Source organism: Strix uralensis, chromosome 6 (assembly GCF_047716275.1).
Source record: "Strix uralensis isolate ZFMK-TIS-50842 chromosome 6, bStrUra1, whole genome shotgun sequence".
Taxonomy (NCBI): domain Eukaryota; kingdom Metazoa; phylum Chordata; class Aves; order Strigiformes; family Strigidae; genus Strix; species Strix uralensis.
In genome coordinates, this window is record NC_133977.1 from 24100079 (window position 1) to 24121642 (window position 21564).

Below are 21564 nucleotides of genomic sequence, written 5' to 3' on the forward strand. Positions count from 1 at the left end.
TTAAAAGGTCATCTAGTCCAATGCCCCCTGCAATGAGCAGGAACATAGAGTCATAGAATAGTTTGGGTTGGAAGGCACCTTTAAAGGTCATCTAGTCCAACCTGCAATCTTTGACTAGCTCAGGTTTGCTTGCTCTCAAACAATAGCATAATTAGTAGAAGTAAAATCTGGGAAAGGACAGTCCTGTTTGCTCTAATCTCTCCTCATGAGCTGAAACCCATCCCCATAGCACATGTCAAAGAACAACAAAATGTTTACAATTTTACTTCAATATTTCATGTACATGTTGCCAGCCTCTCTGCACATACAATTACAGCTTTATAGGTGCAGGTTTTTTCCATTTGTCTTTAAAAATGTTTGAATTGCATTAAGCATCTTTTTTCCCCTTAAAATGCAGCCTTACTGAAATTGAGATGCATAAACCACGCCCCTCCCCCAAACTGTTAGGTACTTTTGAACTGAAGGGCATGGAAAAGAGAATGAAATATGATTGATGATCAGAGCTGGAAAGGGAAAACATGGGCAGGTGGCAGTATTAAGACTGACGATCCATATGGTTTTTAGTTTACTTACTGATGTGGCTGTCCTAGCATTCAAATTAAATGTAATATACTCCTCTGAAGAGGTATTTCTCTTGGGCTTAGCCGAAGATAAAAGTGGAAGCTTGTTTTCAGTGACATTTCCAGAACAGCAATTTCAAAATTATAAAAAAATTTAAAGCATTTCATCATCTAAAATGTCCAGGAAATAGATGATCTATCACAAATGAGACAAATTTATCTGCTAAGGATTCACTCTATTTACAGCCTAGAAATCCTAAAAAGTAATGTTTGGGGACACCATGATTTATTCTCCAAGGTAAAATGTGCTGTTCCCAAGTGGAAACTTTGTGCCAAGGTGTAACCAAGGATCCTGCAAGTTTTCTGCCTGGTTATGCTAGAAAGCACCCAGTCCTGGCGCTGATGTAAGTCTCCAGGATGTAGGATCTCAGTGGGTCAGGATATGTTTCATTTGTGCTCTTTAGTAACCATGCTATGAGGGCAGATCTTAGAGGTGAGAAGGACCTGCCAGCCTCATCAGTCACAAAGGACCTTCCTTGCTAGTATCTGCTTTCCTAATATTGCAACCAGGGAATTTAATAACTGTTCTTGCCCTACAGATTTTGTTTCGTTATCTAATTGGGGTGCACTCCTCTGTGGTACTTACTGGGTGAGATGTTTTTCTACTTAGACTTATTATTTGATGCATTGTTTTTGTTTGTAGTTTATTTTCATAGAGTTGGTGTTTCTTGAGCATGAAGGTTTTTGTTACAGGGTATCCCTGAAGTTCAAGACAAGAAGCAACATCTAGAGCTTAAACCTGAAAATGAATAGAGTAGACATCTCGATATTTCATAGGCTAATACATGTTCAGATTAACCTGTGGACCTTCTTCCATATGACTTGTTTTAGCAAATGACTTTGCCCTAAACAAGGACAACAGTAGTAATCTCACACTAGCTACCTCAACTGCACACTTAACTAGTTTTTTGGGGGGGAGGGTAAGGGTAATCAGTTACATTTACTTAGTCTGATCATTCTTCTAAACATATGGGTGGATATATTTTCTACATGATATTTCTGACGTTCACCTATCTCTGAGGTACAAATATATAGCAATACCTGTCATGGTAGGCACATTTTTGTCTTGTGTGAATGGTGAGTGTTTTTGATCTTGTTTCTGTATTGATAAAACAAATAGCCAATAACTATTTCATCAAACACTGGCTTGCAAGGCTCAGTTTGTTTTCCTATAGATACTACATGTTCAAACCCCCTTTTAAAGAATCTGTGAACCATTGTGTAATTTATTGCACCTAATTAACACAAGCCAATACTTTTACAAGTAATTAAATCAATTTTAAAATGTTGCACGACTCACCCATCTGTTTCAAGTAACAGCTAAATTGCAGTATAATACAAATTAAAATGTATATTTCCATAACCTGTGCTTCTAAGTATATTCCAGCACTTGCATTGTGTGCATGTATGTTCCTCTATTAAAAAATGTAATTTTAATTACATGCTGTATATATTCTTTATTCTAGACCATTAGTTTTTATCCCCATGTGTAGAAATGCTGAATCCAAGCAACAAGGCAGTAAATAATACTGGCTTTTAATGACCAATTAAAGCAGCCCATCATCAACCTTGGCATCAGCAGAGTTTGTAATTCAAAGTACAGATATGCTGTAATTGGTTAGAATAAAATGGTGCTTGGGAAGTGTAAAGTCAGCCTCGTCAGTACAGGATACCACTCCCGAGAGGCAGCAATACTTCATTTCTTAAACCATCCTGCAACCAAAACTTGATAAAACTGGAAGCTAAATAAGTGGTTCCAAAGTGATGGCAACCATAATACCAAGCCTCAGTGCATCTTGCTGACTTTATCCTGAATGATCTGGACCTTTTAGTGGCCTTTGTGAGGGGAAATGGTGTTCTATATAAGGAAAGTTTATTAACTAGATACTTTTAAAAATAGCGTGGGTATGTTGACACCTGCCATGTGTGTAGCTACTCTAGCCATGTATTTCCAGATGCTAGCAAAAGTTAGTTTTGTTTTAAATGTGGTAAGACAAGCTGTCCTGTCTGGTGAAACTAATCCAATAATGCAGTTGTTGATACCTCAAAAACAGGGACAGAGAAAAGCACTGCTGTGCTCAGCCTTCATGAAAATACTCTTGCAATAGGTTCAATGCTGGATGTCTGACTATTAGAAAGATATGAGGAAAGTGGAAGCAACATAGTGAGCAGAAGCAGATAAAAAGATTAAAACATTGAAATTATGGAATAAGGTATACTTGATTAAATGGAAGTGAAAATGAGATGTGAAAAAATGTTAGTTTGAATTCAAGGTTATGTGAGGAAGGAATGTAAAAGGAATAAGGAAAAAAAAACCATAGAAAGTGTGTGATAGCAAGATCTGTCAGGCTGTGCAATGATCTCTGCAGGCAGAGGCAAGATGAAAGATGATAGACCTGTGTTTTCCATATACCTAAAACTATACCAGATGATACCAAAGAAAAGGTTCTTGAAGAATCTAGTTCAAGGGGTACTTGTTCTCTGAAACTCACTGAATTCACTTGGCCAGGTATTGGACAGGGTAGGACTGTAAACCTTTCAGGCAGGGACCATCTCGTCATAAACTCTGTATTCTTATTTTTGTGTCTGGTTTGAATGGATACATTAGATTGTTTGGATTCTTCCAGATGAATGAAGTTTAGGAAAGGCATCATTATACCACCATTTTTTCTCCAATGCAATGACTGCAAAAATGAGAGCTGTGTAGGGAATGAAAAAGGAGTGATTGCAAGAGGTAGGTATGGCCCTCTGGGGCTCTTGCTTTCACCAGTGGCATGTATTTCTTAGTGCTGCCAAACAGACTTTTTATGAGCAGAATATAACATGTTTGTGAACTGGCAGAGCGCCAAGTGATAGATAACATAGATCCCTCTCCTGTCAAGAGTTAATGTGATATGCCTGCTTTCATGGCACAGATTACAAACCAGTAGGTCCCATGTTCTACTTTGTCTTCACAAGGAGTAGGCTTAATGGGAAATTGGAGAGATTGCTACTTGCTTTGTCTTCCTGCTTGTGTTTGATAAGAGTTTAAGTTTCTGGTGAGTGAAGTACTGTCTTGGAATACAGTGTTCTTCCCCAGAAACCTTGATGATATCCCAGTTGATGTCACTGTGAGTAGGAGTAAGACCTGGGTTGGACACAGAGAATGAAAGTCAGCTCTTTGTAAACAGACATAAATCCATTGAAACTGATGGGGCTTCTGACTTGAATCAAATCTGATTTGCCTCACACAGCTCAATCCAAATGCAGTCTGCAGTACAGCAGGTAGTTGAGACCAGTGTTTTACTTTATTGCTCCTTGAATATGTATGAGGATAAAATCTGATGGATAATGGATAACTGGTGAAAATTCTCGCAGTAGAAGATTCTTTTTGAGGGGATTTTAATGCAGTTGAATAAATAATAAAAAATTTTAGAATGTTTCAAAATGTTTTATTCCTTTCAGCACTTGCTACACTTTTGCACTGCTTTTCTTTTAAGATGTTCCTATAAATGTCTTATGCTAAGCAAGAATCAATGCATGATCTGAGCATGATGCACTTAGATCCCAATGGCTGGTGTATCAAGATGGATGAGTCCAGGCGCAGGTTGTGGCTTATCTCACTTATGTTGCTGCTATCTTTATTGCCAAAAGAGGATGGATGTCCTGCTAAATAATTTTGTACTCTGGGCCTGCTAGCGCTTCCCTAATGATACTGTAGGGAGCTCTCTGCTTCCCCCTTGCTTTTCCTGCTATACTAAGGTGCCCGAGAGGTCTGCTTTCTGTTTGAAGAAAGAGGGCATGCTAGTAAATAGGCCAGAGAAAGGAACTCCTAAAGAAAAAAGGGACATAAGGATTGAAATTATTCTTGATAGTCTTGACTTAGCTGCAGATATTTTAGGTGTTACCCAGCACACCTCAAGTTTGGGATATTTTCTTCCCTTAAATAAAAGTTGTCTGGATTACAAAACCATTGCACATAATTCTGCACAGCTTGATATGTAACACTGCCTTTGCAGAATAAATGCTCAAGGATAAATCTTGCATGACAAATAAATCGCCTCTTTCTCTCCTTAGCTCTTTCAGGTGAGGCAGAGATATAATGTAGAGTCAGCTAACATGCAGACCTAGCAGAAAAATGGATCTTTTCCTGCATTAGGCATGTCATCAGAGGAGATACTTGAGACAACTCTATTACAGGTGCAGTTGAATCAATAAGGCATATTCATTGTTTTCCCCAGAAGACTCCTCTTCTTCCATTTCATAAATTCCTATTTTTAACAAGAGGAAAGTAAGCAGATATTATTCAGTACAATGTTTCATGTCATACAGATCTCCTTTTCTGGCATGTTGATGCTTGAATAGGTCAGCTTCAGCTCTCTTAATTTTTTTTACGTATTGTTTTCACTTAGGGCAGTGCATATTTCTATGGAAATCTATAACAATCAATTAAGTAAATGAGAAAATAGAATGCTTGTAATTAAGATAATCAAACTACATGAAATCCACCCTACTAGTGCTAATATCTGTATATCTCCAAGCTGTATATTAAACACTATGTAAGTGTTGCAATTAGGCTGCTGTGGTGAAAACGAAAGAAAAATTAAAATGATTGGAGAGGATTTTACTGTATGTGAAACTCTTAGTTGTTTTAAGGCATCTTGTTATAATTTGCTGCAGACGCTCCTGGGATGCCTGAGGACTCAGAAGCAGTTGAAGCTTGCTACAGAAACAGGTGACCCTAAATAAATACACTTCGGTTTGCAAAAGCTATGTTTCTTCTCAGGAGTGTGTGTTATTTTCTCCTCAATTTCATGAATGAGTTTGGGTTACTGAGCTCTAAAACCAGTAGTCAGAGGTTAGATACTTCATTGTAGATAGGAAACTGCAAAGGGCAGAATGGAGAGAGAGGAATTACTCTGACTAGCTCTTAAAATACAAGGGACTTTGTCCTGCTTTTATATGCTTCTGGTTTGTGTTTGTATTTTGATGTGAAGACTCAAAGGTCGCTCAGGCTTTCCTACCGGACAAAACAGCATGTTAATATATTTGTGTTGGGAGACAAGCACTACATGAGTCTAACTGGATAATCTGGGATTATTCAGATTGTGTTGCTTCATTTCTTTCCTGGTGCTTTTTGGGGGCCTGGGGAATCAAAAGGCTTTGTCAGGGTCAGTGTCTGGCTCTAAGAAGCCAGGGGAGGATCCCCTCCCTCTGCATGGATACCCCCCTCAGCAGTCACACGGCAACTCAAAGTGAGGTTATTGTGGTTTTCCAAGATGTGGTTTTTGGGACATTCGCGCTTTCTCTTTTTCTCCTGTGTGTAGCTTTAATGTCTATAAGCACATGCATTAAGGTAGCAAGGAGGCAGCGGAAGAATTATGTTGCAAGGCCAAGGCAGTCAAACAGCTTTGCTGCCTTAGAACTGCTGAACTTCAGTCTCATTAGCTGGGGATTCCAAAGCAGCTGAATAGGGCAAAGCAGATGATGAACCCATCTGCTAATTTGCCAGATATTGCCAAGGCTGTTTTAAGACTTAAGTCTTTGGTGTCAAATGAAGTAGTATGCCTCATCAGTATAGACATCAGCTTGATGAAGTTGTTGCACAAATAATGAATAAAAGTAATATTTTTGTTGTGTTTATTTTTTCAAATTATTTTTTAAAAATCTGCTTTTACAGCACAATACTTCTCCCTATGACAAATGAGCCTATTCACTGATACTGTATTTTTCAGATAATAATATTTACATTTCTAGAAAGAAGTGAAGAGAACTTATAGGACACCTTCAATTTTTCATTTGATTTTGTTCTTAATTTTTTTTATTATTTGACATTGATACAAAAAAATAGTATCTTGATTAGCAGCTTTGCTGGCAATCCCACAAAACTGTAAATAATACTTTAATCTAAAAGAATGCACTCCTACAGACACTATAGATAAAACAATATATACAATTTAAACAAATAAATACATAAGTACAGCCAGTCATATATAATGATACACCAAAAGTTCGGTTACTGTTGACAAGCTTTTCTAGTTAATTACACTCTTCATTTACAAATTGCCATTGCCATCTACATTGTAAAGACAAAAAAAATCCCCTGTAAAGAATAAAAATTGATAGTTAACATTATTATTAGGAAAGATGGAAAATGAACCTTGAGACTTCTGTTTAAATACTCTCACAGTTTTAGCAAAAAAATGCTTTTGTGAAAAACTCCTCCTTAGAGAGGCATTTTTCCACTACCTTCTTTGCTCAATGTGATTTATTCACATAGGTTTTGGAATCGAAATGTGATTATAGTCACACTTTTGAAGTGACTAGAAGCCAGCAGTTAACCAAGTTGTCATTTGTCCCATGCCTGTTTGTGAAACAAAATGACCCTTAAATAACATAAATATTTCTTTTGACTAAAGGAAACCTAATGCAAACACTTGTTTGTTAACAGTGTTTACCCCATGTGGCACAAATACTGAGTGGAAGGGACAGTAAACTGCCCCTAGGAGTAGACGTATTGCTCCCTTTCTAGCTCCAGGTTGCAATACTGCAATATTAAATAATAAAATCTGTTATGTAAGTGTAACAAGCTAGTGAAGTCTAGTATCAGAAAATTAATAGAAGTAGAAAATTAGGCTTTTGTTGTGTTCTTTTAAATTCACTTGACAATAAAAGAAAAAATCTTGTACATTCAGAAGTTAGGGCACACATGCTTAAGGCTTTTGAAACACTGGACAAATATAATGCCTAACTCAGCTCCATGCATAACAGAATACTACATAGCAAGCAGACTCTACACATATATACAGCTGAATACAGAAGAAAATGCCTTAGAAATATGTACATCGGTTTCAAGATGAACATTTACATTTCTGTTGAAGATCTATCTCTAAATGGCAGGAAATATATTTTTTCACATACTATTTTCAAGGTGTACCTTCCAATCACTAATGCAGTCTACTTGTACTAGGAGAAATTCAAGGCTATCACGCTACTTGAGCCCTGAAGTATCTGGATTGGGAGCCCTGCTGTCCCCTTGGTTACTAACCAAAGGCCACAGAGGCATCAGCAGGAGAAGTAAGGCCACCAAATCCACTCAGCTGTAAATTCAGAAACCCCAAATTGCTGCACAGTGCAGAGGGATAGCAGCAGTGATTGCAGCCTGTGGGTTGAAATTACTACAAAGTGTGTTTCCGGTAGGATGGCATCTATACTGTCTGATTTACCACAGGGTTGGGGATGAATTCCTCTCTCATTTTCCTTCCTAAACAAGCATATTCTGGGGCTTGGGTAAGGAAAGCTGAACTTCGCCCAATCTGTGTGTTATATTCATCTATGCAATTAGTTAGACCTTGTTTAGCTAGAGTTCTGAGTTTGACAGGAAGCAAGAGCAACTTTAATAAGGACTAGGTCAACTAGGGAAGGATAAATCTTAATTATGCTGCAAGAGATTCAGTATTTTTAAATAAAATTACCAACTTTCATTTATGAAGGGTGCACCAGCTCCTGTTGATGAGCAGCAACTCCTGGGCTGTCTGTTGTGTAACTTCACCTTTAGATCTGAACTAGATTTGAGACAATTACTGCTTGTGACTTGAAGGCCAGGTACACTTTACCTTACTTACAAGTAGTTCCTTTCGAAACAGTAGTGCTACATCTGTGAATAAGACTAAAAATTTGTTATGAAACAGCAAACCTTTTGGGATAGCATCTTCATTCCTCTGTGACTGGTCTAAAGTGCTATGTACACCTATGGCAAAATCAGGTCAGAGTTTTCCTTTAAATTCTTATTCAGTTAATTTCTGACAACTTTATAGATGTCCTGAATAACGTACAGACTTAACAGTTTTTATATGTTACACATAATGCCAGCTGAAGTGAATGAGACTTTTGTGTGTGCTGTGGGCAGTGTGAGTAATCTATAGCTAATAGTATATTTGGTGAGTTTTATATCTTTGTAACTTGACTGTGAATTCTTCATTCCAAGTTATTTGCTGAGCGATGTCATATTCTAGCTCTTTGTTAGAAGATGGTGCTGAATAGAGATGGCTTGAACCTATTGAAGAATTTTCCAGGAAATAATTTTCATGACATTTCATTAACATTCATATTCAAAACACATAAGCACATTATGAAACTTGAATAAAATCTTGTGTATTTGATTTCTGTTGCATGCTCTGCAGATCTCTTAAGAAGGACTTCAGTGAGTATTGGCTCTGTGATGAGTAACCTGGGAGCTGCAGATTTGGAAAAAGGCTAGAATTTGTTTAATAGGTGATTCTTAAAAGCCCTGTATTTTTTTTTGTGAAAGTTGTATGTAACTGTTAATGTCCTCTGCACAATCAACAGAAAATTGATTGCATTATTTTATTGGACAAAATTCTACTTTTCTACACCATTAAAAATCTGGTAGAATCTCATTCATATATGTACTGTAGCAAAAAGTAGAGCTTACCCTTAAAAAGCTGCTTTTGTGTTACTCTTTTTAGGTAAATAGTGCACTGACTGATGTTAAAGAAATGCTGCTTATTGACACTGTTATCATTCAATATAATTATATATTGCTATGCAAGATGCTTAATGGAGAGATCCACAGATACTAATGAGAAACATTGCACTTGCTTTGAAAGTAAAAGTTAAAGGATATTAATAATTTTTTCATGTATTTTTAAGATAGTTGTTCATACATCTCCCCTGTCTTATTTCACCTACAGATTCTACTTCATTTTAAATTTGTATAAGATCTTTTAGGGACTACTTTAGGGAGTGGAAAGAAATAGGGTATCTTCTGAAATAATTTAAAGGAATACCATTTGGTTCATAAAAACATACTTCAGTGTGTGGGTTTGTTTCTAAGGCCTATGAGACTTTGATGGTCTTACCTGTCTAAATTCTGCTATATACCTCAGTAAGCTGTTTGGGAATTACACACATTGTACTATAAAATATATATGTCAAGATAGGTGTGGTCAGTGCGGATGTATACCGCTCAATTTATTAACAAAGCTCTAAATAGAGATGGTTGTTATGTGTCAAAAAGGAATAAAAGTATGCTTGTAATTCTTCATTGCTTAGGGCCTGAATCTTATCTCAGAGGCTGGGGCATGAACTGTTAAGCAGCTCATAATAGTTTATTACTGTCCTTTTACGTACAGGTGTAAGAGCTGATATATGTAATAGAGGATAATATACAAAATCTGAGATTTGACTCTAGATCCTTTTGGTTGGTGTAATGTCCTTATGAAAAGAGCCTGAAGTCTGTAAACCAGTAGTCAAAACGAGAATGAAAAATCAGTCATTAAAAATCCTCTCACAGTTAATATCCCACAGTTTAACCTGTAAATCAGCAGATCACTTTGTCAAAAAATAACCAGACTAAACCAAAATTTTTAAAAAAAGGTATTTACATCTGTAAAAATCTTAACATCTAAGATGTTTCTTGCTGGACATGTCATTCCAAATTCTGTGCATTTCTTCTGGTGTTATCTGGTGCACTGTGATCACCCTGCGGTACCTGCACAAGCTGTAGGCCATTTTCCAGTGGTTGAAGCCACTGTTTTGGAAGGGGTGAATGCCCAGCTTCCGAAGACAGAGTCCAACGTACACATCTTCAAGATGAAGTAGTCTGGTATGAAGGGAGGTTTTGTAAATCAGTTCTGCTACGTCAGCTGAAAAAATGTAGCCGGTGCCTGAACAGAAGGGTGGGTAATTGCTGTCGGGATACAAATCTCTTGGCATATACCACTTACTGCGAACATCTCTTATTGGTCCTCCATTTATAACGTAACCAGTGAAGTACCTTCTCCTTGGCTTGGTGTTAGGTTTGAGCAGCTTATAAATAAGATTATCCATATTTACAAAAATATCACTGTCTGTCTTCATAACATACTTTGCTTTTGAACAAAATGTTGCTACCCACCTCATCCCCATTAACGTTTTCAGAGTGAGGTTATGATAAGAGTCGATAAAATCCTCCACAATAATGTCGTGAAAAATTTGGCTTTCTTGCTCTACCATTTGATTTAACACAGGATCTGCATTTTTTCCGAGAAGAAATAGTGTGGCGATTTTAATTCCTTTAAAGTTGTTTTCGTCTCCCCATGTTTCTCGGATGGCTTGCCTTGCATCAAACTCTTTGTGAGTTGTACTGATAAGAATGACCAAGAAAGGGGCACTCTTCTCACATTTGTTGGGTTCATTGATAAGAAAGTCAAAGGAATGTGGATTTATAGGTCGAGTTCTTATGTTGCCAAATGAAACGTTTTTTCTGGCTATGGATATGCTGCTGAGCTGTCTGTGGCCAGTGTAGGAAGAAGTAGGACGAGTTATACTTAAGTACCAAAGAGCGCTTGCCCAACAAACTACTGTCAAAATGTATAAGCATGAGACCTTTGAAGCCATTGTTCCTCTAGCTCTTCTACTTCATGTGATGAATAAATAGCCTTCGTACCATGAGTACACTTATGTCCTGGAGAGGCACCATATTATTAATGAAACTTGAAAGTTCGATACACAAAAGTAACTCTGTAATCATTCATGGATCTCAAATTGGAGCTATTAACCCTGATGATACTCAGCTTTTCTTCTTTTACTAGCAGCAGCTTCCATTTCTTGGAATTTTCTGTTATTTCTGAAAAATATGAAGGAAAATTTTCCATTGCTAAATCATAAAAGCCTAGGGCAAGAAAAATGAAGGTTAAATATGACTGGCCATTAATAAGCTAAGCATCTTAATGCATTTCTCGGACAGCCTTTTTTTTCTCATGAAGTACCACAATAGAAGATAGTATACTAGAATATAGCTATATAAGTGAAGTAATGATTGATAATTTCTCATAGATAGTAATGCATAAAAAAATTTAAGCATGCATAGCATGTTGTCTATTAAGATAATTTTAAAGGTATATGAAAATAATTTTCTCTTTTTTAGCATTTTCTTACTTCCTAGCATTTTTTATGAACAATCTTTCAAAAATATGCCATGGAACATTTTAAAATTATTTAAAGAATGAAAAATAATATACTTTATTTTAGGATTAATAGCGTTAGTGGCAACTATGCACATGAATACCTACAAATCTCATTTGATCTAAATGTTGTTAATGTCTGTCCTGCTAACAAGAGCACGCTTCGGTGAAAATCAGACAGAATGGGACTGATTGGTAAAGGTACAGGAGAGAGAGAGATAAGTATAGTCTTACCCATGAAAAGATCAGCATCGGAGTAGACTCCATAAAAGTCTAGAAATAAATTAACACAATTCAGTTATTCTTGTTGGCTTCCTTCTCCTCTCCCCCCAAACTAGTCTTTACTTTTCATGAGGAAACATCATTTGTATACCACGTAAGATAAATCACAGTGGCAGCCTGTTAACACTGTCACTTTGCTGGCCAGCGTGCAGAGCACTTGCCTGCCAGGCCAGGGTTCGTGTGCCGGCAGCCCTTCCCCGCTGCTGCGCCCGTCCTGCCTCCGGCACCGGGGAGCTGGGAGGCTTCCCTGGATCCAGGGAATGTGCCAGCCCTGAAGCTCCCTTTGCTCTTAGTGTGTTTTCTGGGAACCAGTTCTGTTTATCATCATTTCATGGAAACGAGACAAGCTGCGTTAAGCCTGCTGGATCAGTGCTGATTCCTCCAAGGCACGCCAGTAGCTGGAGAGTGCCTCTAGGCTCCGTGTTGCTGGGTTTTACCATTGCATTGCTTCAGAGCTAAAGGATAGTACAAGCATGCAACAGATGAGCTTTACACAAGAGTCTTTGAAATATTTAATATTTACTTTGGATAGAACAAAACATACATGTATTCAGATAAAAGATAGAAGCCCTGTCTTAGAAACATACTTTGTTTCCACACTGCTTTGACACATTGCTTGGATTCCATCAGAATGCTTTTTAAGGAGCTGTGGTTCCCCCCACCCCTCGTGGATATGTACGGTCTCTTTTTCCCTTTCTCCAAAAGCAGATGAGTGTGTAGCCTTGGAGGTGGCCCCATGGCCTGTTGCTTAGGGTTTGTGCAGTCAGAGCTCCCCCCCTCTAGGCAGGCTATCAGAGTTAAAGGACTGTTATCTTGTGTCACTATTTCATGCTGAGGTGTACAGAGAAACAATCAGAACTTCTGCTAAATATGTACAGACTATAATCTCCTCACAGATTCTTATAGCTAACGCTCTCCTGCTCGTCTTCATGACATGCACTTTTAGTTATGACCAGAACCCACATACTCCTCTCCCCTCCACAAAATAGGATAATGTGAATTTGTGGCCTGTTTCAGAGCTTCATCAGTTTCAATTGGTTTTGCCCTATAACTGGGGCAATTTGATGAGGCATAGGTTGAGTGTGATCTCCTTTTTACTTGTCAGGAATTGGGGTTTGTGATCTTTTTCCACCAAGCAGTAGCAGTATATTTAAGTGAGGCCTTTAATTGCCCCACAGGGCTGCAGAACACAATGATCTTGGTGCACACACGTACATCCTTGTAAACAAATACAGTTATGACAAATATATACACAAATGCTACTGTAATGTCTGGAGAGGGGATCTGTCCTGCTGTAACAACTCACTGGGGTCAGCGGGATACAGTTCTGAGAAAGGCAAAATGCATCCCTGATCTGGTAGGTTTGTCTTCTTTCTGGCTTTGTTGTGAATCTCTGATATCTCATACCATGTAGGTCAGTGTTCTTAATGGACTCCAGCATTAAGGTCTCACAAATACTTCTAATATTCTGCATATGATGAATTATTTTAGGAAACTATATATTGCACTCTCTAAACATGTACATTCTTCTACATCTTTTCTGTAATAAAGGTAGGTGCATTAGTTACCATGAATACTGTGAAGATATCTGAGGGAAAGGAAAACTGTAACCAGTGCTTCTTACAAACTGCAAAATTACATAAAATAGCTTTTCAGTTCAGCAATGTCATGGCTGTGATATCCAATCTTGTGTGCTCTGAAAGCATTAGAAGCAACAAAAGCCTTACACCATTTTGAAGAAAGCTTCCAAGCTATTGTAGGGAATTTTTTGCTCAGTTATGAAATCGACAGATAACTGTCCAGGATGAATATTTCTTATACTGGCCCTTGGATTGCTGTCTCTTGAAATACATTTAGCTTTTTCTGTTGTGTTTGGTTTGGGTTTTTTGTTTGTTTGTTTTGCCTTTTTTCAAAGAAAAATAAGATTTTGGATGGTGTTCTTCAGTTTGGAGCGGTTTATACCATTTCTGTGGTAATTTTTGAGCAAAGTGTAGGTGAAGTGGTTAAAAGTAAACTGGCTGTAGTTTTCCTGACAAGCAAAATTTTAGATTTAATTCTTTTTTAGGAAGATTGAGGGGAAAAACAAAAAGACAGCTCCCTGCTTTCCTGAGATGGGTAACTGCTATTTCCACTCTGCTGTGAGGTGAAGATGTGAAGATTAAAGTTCACATTCCTGCTGTACCTGAGCTTTTTGCTCTATATGGGGAACAGATTTGGAAGAAAACAGCACAAACAAAATTAGCAAATAGTGCAAATACAAAACAAAATTTACTGAGGAGTCTTGGTCTGCTATTTTAGCTGGGATTATTGTCACCTTCAGGACTGATCTCTCTCTCACTCTTTGTAGGATCGCAGAGGGGGTTAGATAAGTAGCTATGTTGTGTGTATTTTTTTGGCCATATGGCAAATGCTTCTAGAAATTATTTCTGGCGACATTGTTCCTGCACAGTAATTCCAGTAATGTTTAGCTTGCACAAGCAAGAAAATACATAGCTTGATTAGGCAGGGAAACATGAACTAAGCAGTGAAATACATATTTTGTGATGACTTAGCAGTCAAGAATTTCAGAGGTTGCCAAATTCTGTTATTAAAGATGATGCTAATTCATCAAGGACTTAAACAAGTGCCTAACTCAGGCTTTCCTAGAATTACTCCTGTGTTGCAGGTATCTTGCATAATTATTCAGTCTGTGACAGCAAACCTTTTCTTTGTCATGTGTTGTGACCTGAAACTAAACTCTGTCACCATGCAAAATGCGGGACTTGTATATCAAGGATGTGAATTACAAGGAATGAGATCAGAGTGTAAAATTTGTGTTAATTACTCATTTGGAAAAGAGGAAGAATAAGGTATGTGAACTAAGGTCACTACTTTCGTCTAAATAACAATGGAAAGCACTTCAATATCTTCATGTTATTGTGGTTCCCTTAGCGGTTTGCCCAGAAGTTCTTCAGAGCATTTTTAACCTAGTCAATAGTACATATATCAACAGCTGCCTTAAGGAGCAAATTAATTAATGTATTGTGTTTCTAGTCCTGCTACTGGATTCAGTATATTGCCACTATAAGGATGACTTCTTTTTTTTTTTTTTAGTTTTGCCATGATATTCTTGAATTTGATGTTGAAATTTGGAGACCCTCTTACAGCAGGATATAGGTTGTCACAGGGAGAGCAGAAAGCTTTATCAGCTTCGGGTATTTTTGTTTGTTGGGATAGGGTATGTCACGTTTGGGGACATTGGCACAGGTAAAGGGAAATGTCACCTCCTTTCCTTTGTTCTGTGGGGTAAAAGAAAGCTTTTTAGCAGGGCAGCAGCAATGTTAAGCTCTTGGATTCTTGTTTTTAAAAATGTTTTAATTCAATCTGACCCTTTTCCCAACCTGGCTGTCATACTATAAGTAATCAAAGGCTCAAGCTTTGCTAGGGTTAGATGATTGTAAAAAGCAAACGTTTAGCATCATGTTTCCATACTGTGACTCAAAGTTCTGCACTTAATTGCACTATTCACAGCTCATGCTGTGTGAGCCAGAGAAGCCACCGGGTCAGAGCACAGAAAGCAGTACTGTGTAACTTCTGTAAGTAATTGACCTGATGGAGACTGAATATTTGCAGCAAACCTTTTACGAGCTGACTGCACATCAAGAATAATCCTCCAGATAATGAGCACATTTCAGAATCTTGCTAACTGTTCATGGGCAATTTTCAGGCAGACGTGAAATGAGTTCAGCAAATGTTACTCGCCAACTGCAATATTTTGCCAATATTTTGGAATGCTGCTGTGTCTGCTGAGAGGTTGTTGATCTTTTTCTTTCAAGAAATCCCATCCTATGTAAGTGCAGTTGCATTAATATAACTAGATCATGGTGGACGCACATGATAGAAACCACAGGTCTTGAAGCCTGGTGTGTTGCCATAGTTGTAATCCAGACCGTGTCACTATCTACTGCTGAGGCATAACGTAGGTGCTGAATGGAGGCAGTCAGGATGCTGAGCCCCTGGGATGATGCCGGGTGAGAAGCCAAGGGAGGCCGCAGCTGCTCATTCTGACACCCAGGAGCCTGTTAGGCAGAGCATGACTGAGTCCAATTAGCACTGTGAATCTCTGCCAAAATGTACCTATTCCTTTCCCTGGGAAAAAAAAAAAAAAAAAAGGAATGCAGCTGCTAAATTATTTAGCAAATGTAGCAAACTCTTCTCATTTTCCCTGAAGAGACATTTTTGTAAGAGTTTTCTATGATCATGGCTTTCATCTGTATGTAGACCAAGACACTGAAATATCTTCACCGTTTATGAAGTCCTTAAATTGCCTCAGGAAAAGTCTGTGATTATTACTGAAGCTTGTTGAGAAGATAATTATCCTGAACATTAAGAACACATCTACAAAGAAATCTGGGGATGCTGTTGTGTTCTTGGCTTTATGTTTTCATAGTAATTTCTTGAGGAAATTCTGGACAGATGGCATAGGTGATTTAACAGGAGATTGCAAGCTCCTCTCTGGCAACTTCATTTGAAGGTTTCTTAAATGTTCCAAATGCTTTTGCTGTGCCTGGGTGTAATGGACCTGAAACCAAATCAGTGCTACAAAGACCTTCCTCTCCAGAATATATATGGAAAGGGATTGTAATAGATGTAGGAGCCACAGTCTTGAGTTGAGGGGAGGAAAGTACAAGCGTTCATTTCAGATCCATGTTTTTTAGAAGAATCAGTAAGGTAAGGTAAGGTGTACCTTAAAAGAGGCTGTCTTCCCTTCTCTTCCTTCAAAGGCAACGAGGACAAGTATTTTCTGAAAATGAGGCTGTTTTAAGATATGCTATTTGTACATAGAGAATCATTCCTTGTTCACAGCAATATTGATGATGGGCTTTACCCTAAGCAGTAACTGAATGTGAAAGCAAGCATTTGTACAAGTGATTCTTTCATACTAACAGTTCTCTTCATGAAAGTTGATTTGCAGATGGTTTATGCTGTATTTCATCACTGAATTGAAGAGCTGATCTCTGGAAATAATTTTGGGATTTATAAATCATTTTTCAATATTTACTACATGCTCTTAATGTGAAAGAAAGGTAAGAATGACTATGCATCAGGGAATTTTATGTAAAGCTTCTAAGTCTTATATAGGGAAAATGCAAGTTTTAGAATTTCCAGTAAATGTGCCCATGCTACTGAAACTTCTCTAACCTTTAAAGAGCTACTGCTGAGTCTTTTAAAAAGAGTTAAAAGTTAACTCTACATGAAAGCAAATCTGCATATCAGTGACTTTTTTTGTATTTTCCACTTCATATTTTTTCAGTGAATATATCTCTATAAAATAAACAGGATTTTCTGTTCTTTTTCAAGAAGTGTTGAGACAGCCTATTTAAAACAATTAAACTGTATTTTCATTGCTTTTTTCTCATGCTTAAGAATGAATTATGCACCTAGTTTTTCTCCACAAAATAATTTGCAAGTTAAAAAGTAAACACTTTCCACCATGACTAAGCTGTGAAGTGCAATTTTTCAGTTGGAGAAGATCAAACAGTTGAAAGAAATATTTAAGAATATTTTGATCAACATCAGTGTCAGAATTAACATGGATGAGGAGAGTGGGATAAGCTACTGGTTAGGAAACGTGAGTTTGGCATGAAGGACCATTCCTTTGCTGGCAATGTACAGAGGTAGGATCTCAGTGTTGGTTTGAGCAGCTTTTCTCTCTGGCTTGGTTTGTACATCAGGAGCTTTGTAGCTATAAATTCCCACCCAAGTTTTGCAGCTCAGGAAGTATTTTCTATGCAGAAGATATTTCCCTGCTTTCTCTGAGCAGTGACTTAAGAGCTGCTAGGTTGGCCACACACACTGTTCAGTGATTTTCATATACACAGAGCACTCCTCAGGGATTTGGGTGATAGCAATTGGTCTCAGCATGACTGGCGAGTAGCTGCCTTCTCTTGTGGTGACTAGGAGCCTGGTCTGCATCAGATGTGCTATGTGGGGCTTCTGTAGCTGCATTTTCTTCCTAGTAAATCTGACTACGAATAAAACTGGCCTTGGAGAACCCACTGTGCTGGTGGTGGAGGACAAAGTGGTGATGCACAAGCTTGAATCTTGATTTTAAACTGGACGCTGTGGCTGTCTGGGTTTGGGTATTTTATAAAAGCAAAACATACACAGTTGGTTTGCTAAGAAGAAAAAAAGTACGATTTTTGTAAGATTCATAGGAAACGGAATTTTTTTCTTTATCCCATGGGGCATGTCTGAACATTGTATTTTCAGTAGCCTTCTTATTGTTTTGGTCATTTTCTGAAAACAAGTCTCTTGGTCGTAGTCATTGTATGTTTGTGACAGCCTAGTCTTCTCCAAAGTCTCCAATAGTGGTACCACACAGCTGACTCCATGGGGAAGGAGATGAAAGGACAGACAAGACCCTGAGGACTGTCTGTACGATGGATGGGTTTCTCAAGTTTTAGCAAACCAGCTATGCTTGGTCAGATATTAATCTAGAATGGTTAATAGCTAGATTTTACTCAACTCAAAACACTATTAGAACTTGGGACATGCCAATCGGCAGTTCTGTCTTGCTGTATTGTTGATTGCAAGTGGTTTACCTGGAGCCAGTACATGCTGCTTTTAATGGCAGTTTTGCTGCTGACTTCAGTAGCAGGCATGTTAAGCGTATATCCTTTGCGCTAACTAAAGGGGAGAGAAAAGAAATGAAGAACATAAAATGAAAGAGCAGAATAATTTTAAGCAGAAATAGTTTTCATTTTTCTTTTCTTTTTTTTTTTTTTCTTTTAAAATTGCCCAGGAGATGTCAAGTGTCAGATCTGTGCATTTTTTCCCATGAATGCTTTTCAGAAACAATTTTGAAAAATACTTTGTGACTTCATGTTGTGATAGGTCATTTCTGATTACATCAATTGTGTCCTGTTAGAGCAGTAACATATAAATTGCATCTCAGTATGGTTATAAACTGATGCAAATAATGTATTTCACTTTGGGTTACCATAGCCACAGCCATTATTTTCTTTAGCTATTGTGCTGTGCTCTATTGTGAAATCTCACAGCAAGGTTCCTTAGCTCATGTCACCACCAATTGGTTACAATATTTTGCATCTAATGAAAGTTTAGGACAAAAAAAAAGAGGCTTTAAGTTCTTTAAAAAAAAAAAAAATGAAGGGGAAAACCTTTAGAACTGCTTTAACAAAATCTTTATTACTCATGAAAGAATTTTACATAATTTATTACCAGAGTCAATAGGTTAAATTACCTTCAAGTAATAGTGTTTGAAATCAAATATACTGCTGTTCTTGCCTTAAACTTAAATTTCACTATTTGATTTCCTTTGTATTCACAGCAATGCCTGTGAAATGCTGGTCTGGGTTATGATACCAAGAATAGATGACAATGGCCTTGATTATATAGATGCTTAACCTAGCAGCACTGCCATTCTCAATTAATCTTTGTCACAAAAAAGAGGAGCAACAATTATGTGGACACCTGAAATCACAGTGTCTGTGGTGATGATAACTCATTGAACTGGATAATGAACCTACTTCCCATAATTCACATGCTATCAGGGGCATTGGAGGAAAAGTACAAACAATTAAAACTCTTGGATTTACTGGGAAAAGTTCTAAAACAGTTTTGAACCTGCCCATTAAGGTATGGGTCATGATCCTTGGGGAACTTTGCTTTTAACCTCATCAAAACTGTGGGCACCTCAGGCTGGAAACATTGATTATTGCTATGTATAAATACATTTTTATAACCTCAGAGCATAGCTCTTACTGATAGACAGTTACTGGAGGCTTTCTTCCATATCTCAGGCATATCTGTGTGATACCTGTATTTATTGTAATAGTTATGTGTCTTTTACCTGTGAATAATGGAGACAGATTTTTTTAAAGGGCTGAAATATAGCTAGAATTCACATTATTTTCTCATTTCTTCCAAAGCAATGAGGCTAGAAAATCTTGTAAACAGTGAACTTTGGTGATCATATAGTAGAATAGCTCCAACTTTTTGTGCTTAAGAAAAAACAGTAGATATTATCAGATGTCCAGGGAAATTGTTGGATGTTGTGACACTGTGGCTACATGGGCATTTTTTTTTTTTCTTTTCCCTGGAAATATTCCCCATGTTGAAGTTTCCCAGAGCCTTGCTCTGTCCATCCAGGAACAGGTCGCCGTTCAGTTTTTTTCATGTTTGCATTACAGTAATTAATGTGAAGCTATGTTCTGAAGCATTTGTCACCGTAAGCTGTTTATAAGTCAAGCGTCAAGTTTCTAATTCTCTTTGTGAAGTAGTTTTGATACATTTAACACAAGCTGTTGCTTTCAAAATTGCACTTGTCTCTCACAGAACTGTACCATGAAAAAAACTCCCAACTAAACAAATGACTTTTGTCTTCAACTTGGAAAATATGGCCCATACTTCAGCCAGATGACTTATTCTCAAATATGTGAAAAACATTTCCTAGGCATACACTTTTTTCTTTTTCTTTTCTTTTCTTTTTTTTTTTTTTTTTTTTTGGGTAATTGGTTAGTCATGATTGAGATTCCTCAGTTTATAGGAACTTTTCTGGGCACAGTTTTCTGATAGCACTGCCTTAAATCTGGCAGAGGCACAAACCTGCAGCTGTAAGGCAGCCAGGTGGTGGGTGGCTGGGCCCCCTCCCCTCCCTCCAGTGGGTAGGTGTTCCTGGGTGCTCCGCTGGTGCCTCTCCAGCTGCAGCACTGGTGCCCGCACTGCCGGCTGGGCTTTCCAAACAAGTTACTTTGCAGAGAAGGGATAGTCTTCTTGGAAAAGTTGGATTTGCCACCTCCTTTGCACTGAAAGGAGCTGGAATGACATTTTATTGGCTTGGCTGTTTGCCTTAAATACAGGGAGTGGTGCTTTCCCGCTAAGGAGCTGGTGTAACCATCAGCTGGTGTACATGCTCACTGGCCCACTGACCTCCGCTCAGCTTCGTCCAGCTGAGGGCCAGCACTTTTGACTGTTAGCTATATATAATTGCCTTTACAACAAAGACTAGAAACGTGTTTCTTTTTGCTTTGTCATAACTAAATGGTAGATGGGGTTTTGCTTGAACTTAAATGAAAACCTACTTTTACTGGGGATTGAACAAGAAAAATTTCAGCTGCAGAAGATGGCATTTTTTGCAAAGCTATTAACATTTGAGAACAAGGTGGTGTCAGGCTCTTTCAGCTAGTACTATGGAGCATTTCACAGACATGACCCCAGACAATTTATCAGCATTTAGTTTTCTGAAGCTGGCGGTTGAAAGGACTATTGCACAACCTTACACTTACACATTCACAGAACATACACTCAACACAAGAGGCTTATCTCTTGTGGCAAGGATTTAAAAATGGGCTCATAGTAACTGGAGTTTTTTGGATGAATCAAATAAAGGAGTGCATGCTGTAGTAAATTGGTGAATATATATCCTTGTGAATTCACAGGAGTAAATTTGTCCTCATTCTTCTACGATAATTCAAAAGTGCAGCAAATTGTGCTCTCAGCTGAGATGCAAGTTTGAAAAATACTGTTTGGGATCGTAAATGGGTTGCTGCCTCCTTAGCTAACTGTAAACCCATTCTGGGTTATCAGCTATGCCTACTTAGTCCACCCTATTTCCCCAAAGAATGTTTCTTTATTTTTCCACTTTATTCCCTTTACGAAAGTTGTGAACATTGTCTATTAGTCTCAGTGAAAGAAACCTGGGTGTCTCTGGA

The 21564-nt window shown here is 37.9% G+C and overlaps 1 protein-coding gene across 4 annotated transcripts in view; it reads right to left on the reverse strand.

Moving 5' to 3' along the window:
- Positions 1 to 6225: 6225 nt before the first annotated feature.
- The window catches only part of B3GALT1 (beta-1,3-galactosyltransferase 1), a 226871-nt gene continuing 211532 nt past the window's right edge, over positions 6226 to 21564 (reverse strand). For 3 of the 4 annotated variants that reach the window (XM_074873332.1, XM_074873331.1, XM_074873333.1), the window contains 2 exons: positions 11801 to 11839; positions 6226 to 11229 (listed from right to left, as the gene is read on the reverse strand). In XM_074873332.1, coding sequence (XP_074729433.1) covers positions 10020 to 11000 — 981 coding nt within the window. In that variant the 5' untranslated portion in view covers positions 11001 to 11229; positions 11801 to 11839 and the 3' untranslated portion in view covers positions 6226 to 10019. Of the gene's footprint in view, positions 11230 to 11800; positions 11840 to 18432; positions 18494 to 21564 lie in introns of those variants that run through there. The other variant, XM_074873334.1, reaches the window with a different exon arrangement.